At 31.2% G+C, this 3,053-nt stretch overlaps 1 protein-coding gene across 1 annotated transcript; it reads left to right on the forward strand.

Moving 5' to 3' along the window:
• Positions 1 to 1,470: 1,470 nt before the first annotated feature.
• Positions 1,471 to 2,016, forward strand: LOC113374643 (protein PXR1-like). Its single transcript, XM_026614619.1, has 2 exons — positions 1,471 to 1,531; positions 1,622 to 2,016. Exons 1-2 carry the CDS (start codon positions 1,471 to 1,473, stop codon positions 2,014 to 2,016), a joined length of 456 nt encoding a protein of 151 aa, XP_026470404.1.
• The last annotated feature ends 1,037 nt before the right edge of the window (positions 2,017 to 3,053 follow it).

Consider the following 3,053-nt stretch of genomic DNA (forward strand, 5'->3'; position numbering starts at 1 on the left):
ATTTGTTGCAAAAGTATTTTTCAAACAGTATTCTGGTATAAAACTGTCTATGAACCATGCATTTAATAAAACTTTTCAATCAACAGTTTCCATTTTTAAGCAGAAGTTCATGTTTTTGTCAAAAAATCTGAAATATTAATTTTATGCTTCAAGTCATTCTAAATCGTTTGAAGCCAAGAGTGAAAAAAACAGTGTGTGAGATAAAATTTATTATTTTGTCGTCGCTTTACCTAAAATTGGTGCACAACTTTCACAAATTCAGAAGACGATCAATGAAACTTGATAAGGACGTTAATTTTAATGACGGTCGGCCGAGTCGTTTCTTCATAATTAGCAGATAATTGCAAAAATTTGTTGTACTTTTGCTGTTTAAAAATACTGAAACTGTTCGAAACATATCAATTGGGAATTGTGTTGATTAGTTTTTATTGAAGATCGGTCAGTTCCTTTCTTCGTGGTTATTAGTCGATTTTTATGATTTTAATGAATTCTAATAAAATTTAAACTAGCATTCAAAAATATTATATTATTCAAAATTTATTAAAATTTGTAATTCTTAAAAGTTGAAAATTGATGTAATAGCAAAGCGGTCGTGTTTCCAGTATTCAATAAAATTGTTATGAAACTTGTCTTTTTAGTATTAAAGTTTTAACTGAAAAAATCAAAATAAATTGTTGAATGTTGTTTAAATAATTATATATCTAATATCCAGTTAAATTTTATACTTGTATATTTTGTTCTAATTTCATTTATTCAAATTAATTAGGTTTACATTTTCTGTATTCTATATTTATCTAGAATTAAAACCAGGAGTAAATTTACGTGCTACAGTTAGTGGCGCCTCTATGGAGTGGGAAAACGATTAAAATTGAAGTAATAGCAAAGCGTTCGTGTTTACGATATATTAAAAAGTTGACAAATCTCAATTCCTATTAAGTGGATTTTTACGCATATCAGCAAGTTTATGCAATTTGTCTGAAGGCAAAATGCCACTTACAACAAGCAATTTCCCGTAGGACAAGTTATAGTAATCACAAAAATTCGAAAATGAAAATTTTTGCATATCTTTACGTTTCAAAGGTTTCTGAATATTTTGGCATACCTTATAAAAAATAAATTAATGTTTATATGTATGTATGTGCGGATACAATTTTTTGTCCACGATTTCTAGAGCATTGATAAACCGATTTGAATGATTCAAAAAACATTCGATTCCTATTGATGGGGAGACTTGCTGATTAGTCATACAATGACAGGTCCTGCTGTTTTCGAGATAACAATGCAAAGAGTGCAAACATTTTGAGAGAACCGAGCATCCGATTCAACAACTTTTTTTGTATTGACGGAGTGAGAAATTGATTACATTTTTGCGAAAGCATGTCTAGCAGTTTTGGGGTTGTAGAAAAAAAGTTTGAAAATTGACATTTGATAGTTTGAAATGATCATTACAGATTATTATTTTTGATCCATATGCATGTGGAAATATTGACACCAGGTAAAATCAAAGGTAAAGGACCAGATATAGGTAAAGGTAAAAGAACAGGAGAAGGAGAAGAAAAAGGAGGAGCAGAAGGAGGAGAAGGAGAAAGATAAAGAGAAAGAGAAAGAGAAGAAGAAGAAGAAGAAGAAGAAGAAGAAGGAAATGAAGAAGATGAAGTAGAAGACAAAAAAGGAAATGAAGAAGATGAAGTAGAAGACAAAGAAGGGGAAGAAGAAAATGAAGCAGAAAACAATGAAAGAAAAAAAGATGAAGAAGAAGACAAAGAAGAAAAAAAGATGAAGAAGAAGACAAAGAAGAAGAAGAAAAAGATGAAGAAGACAAAGAAAGAAAAGAGGAAGATGAAGAAGAAGAAGAAGAAGACAAAGAAGGAAAAGAAGAAGATGAAGAAGAAGAAGAAGAAGGATGATAATAAGGAAAATGTTGCAATAGTTCCGAAACAAACTAAATCACAACAGACCCTACTGGCCTACTGGGAAAGCCACGTAAAAAAACGAGCTAAGTACACTACCTCGTAGGTCGCGTTTAAACGGTGGCTCTGAAGAAAAAAGTTTTGATACATTTATTGTAGATAATTTTATGTTCTACCATTTTGTCTAAGGTAATATTGCGATAAAACTGATTATTTACTTGAAAATCGCAAAAAAATCATTTATTTTTACCTTTGAGCATATGCCAATTTTTTGCTCGCACCAGAATGATGAGGACTTTTGAGTTTTATTCATAATTGTATTTTACCAAGTTACAGCCCATTATAAATTATTGTAACTTTCACCCTGATTTTAGGTTTCTATTGACCGGGCTATATTGTTTAAGTCCATTAGTTTTCTTATATCGAAAAGTTTCTGCAATTTGCATTAAAACAAAAGGCACTTATATGTAGTTGACATTTATATTTCTTCCAAATAACACTATTTGATATAGCAAAATCCTTTACACCATCATTTTCATTTCACAAGCGTGTACAACATTGAAGAGCCAGTCAATTCCTTTTTTGTCCGTTTATTTACTGATTATTTCACGTTATTTGCATCGTGAGAAATCTAGTATCATCAGAGGCATAGAGCACACGATTCAATATCAATATCACCATCAAATTACTATCATTACATTTATTTGCGTTATGATTGCACATTGATTTTTCTTCAGCCTACATTTACGTGACTACTGTGCCACCGCAGAGGAGTAATCGAGTTGCACCGCAAACTCGAATCACACATATATAATATAGGCGGAGAACTTTTATTAGACGCGCACGGTATGGATTTATTATTATTTTGTTAGCGGTTTTTGTCAGAGACCGAAGGCAAGCCCATGGAGAGAGAGAAGAGTCCTCTTTTGTTGATGGGTCACTTTTTACTACTCAAACTTCTGTTCCGTTATTCTGTGGACTCAACTTCCAAATCCTTGCATAGTGCAACTACTATTAAGTATTCTTTTTATATATTATTAATAACTTCCCGTAGGGTAAGTTATAGTAATCGCAAAAAAATCTAAAACAATTTTTTTTATATATCTTTACGTTTCAGAGGTTTCTGAACATTTTGGCATACCT

This window comes from Ctenocephalides felis, unplaced genomic scaffold, assembly GCF_003426905.1.
Source record: "Ctenocephalides felis isolate EL2017-DRISC unplaced genomic scaffold, ASM342690v1 CF-g0.4_SCAFFOLD_01886, whole genome shotgun sequence".
NCBI lineage: Eukaryota > Metazoa > Arthropoda > Insecta > Siphonaptera > Pulicidae > Ctenocephalides > Ctenocephalides felis.

Bases quoted from the DNA above. Each gene is read 5' to 3' on its own strand.
- LOC113374643 (XM_026614619.1), top strand. From the start codon at position 1,471: ATGCATGTGGAAATATTGACACCAGGTAAAATCAAAGGTAAAGGACCA. The intron at 1,532-1,621 runs GTAAAAGAACAG...AAGAAGAAGAAG, and splicing joins AGGACCAGATATAGGTAAAG to AAGAAGAAGAAGAAGAAGGA.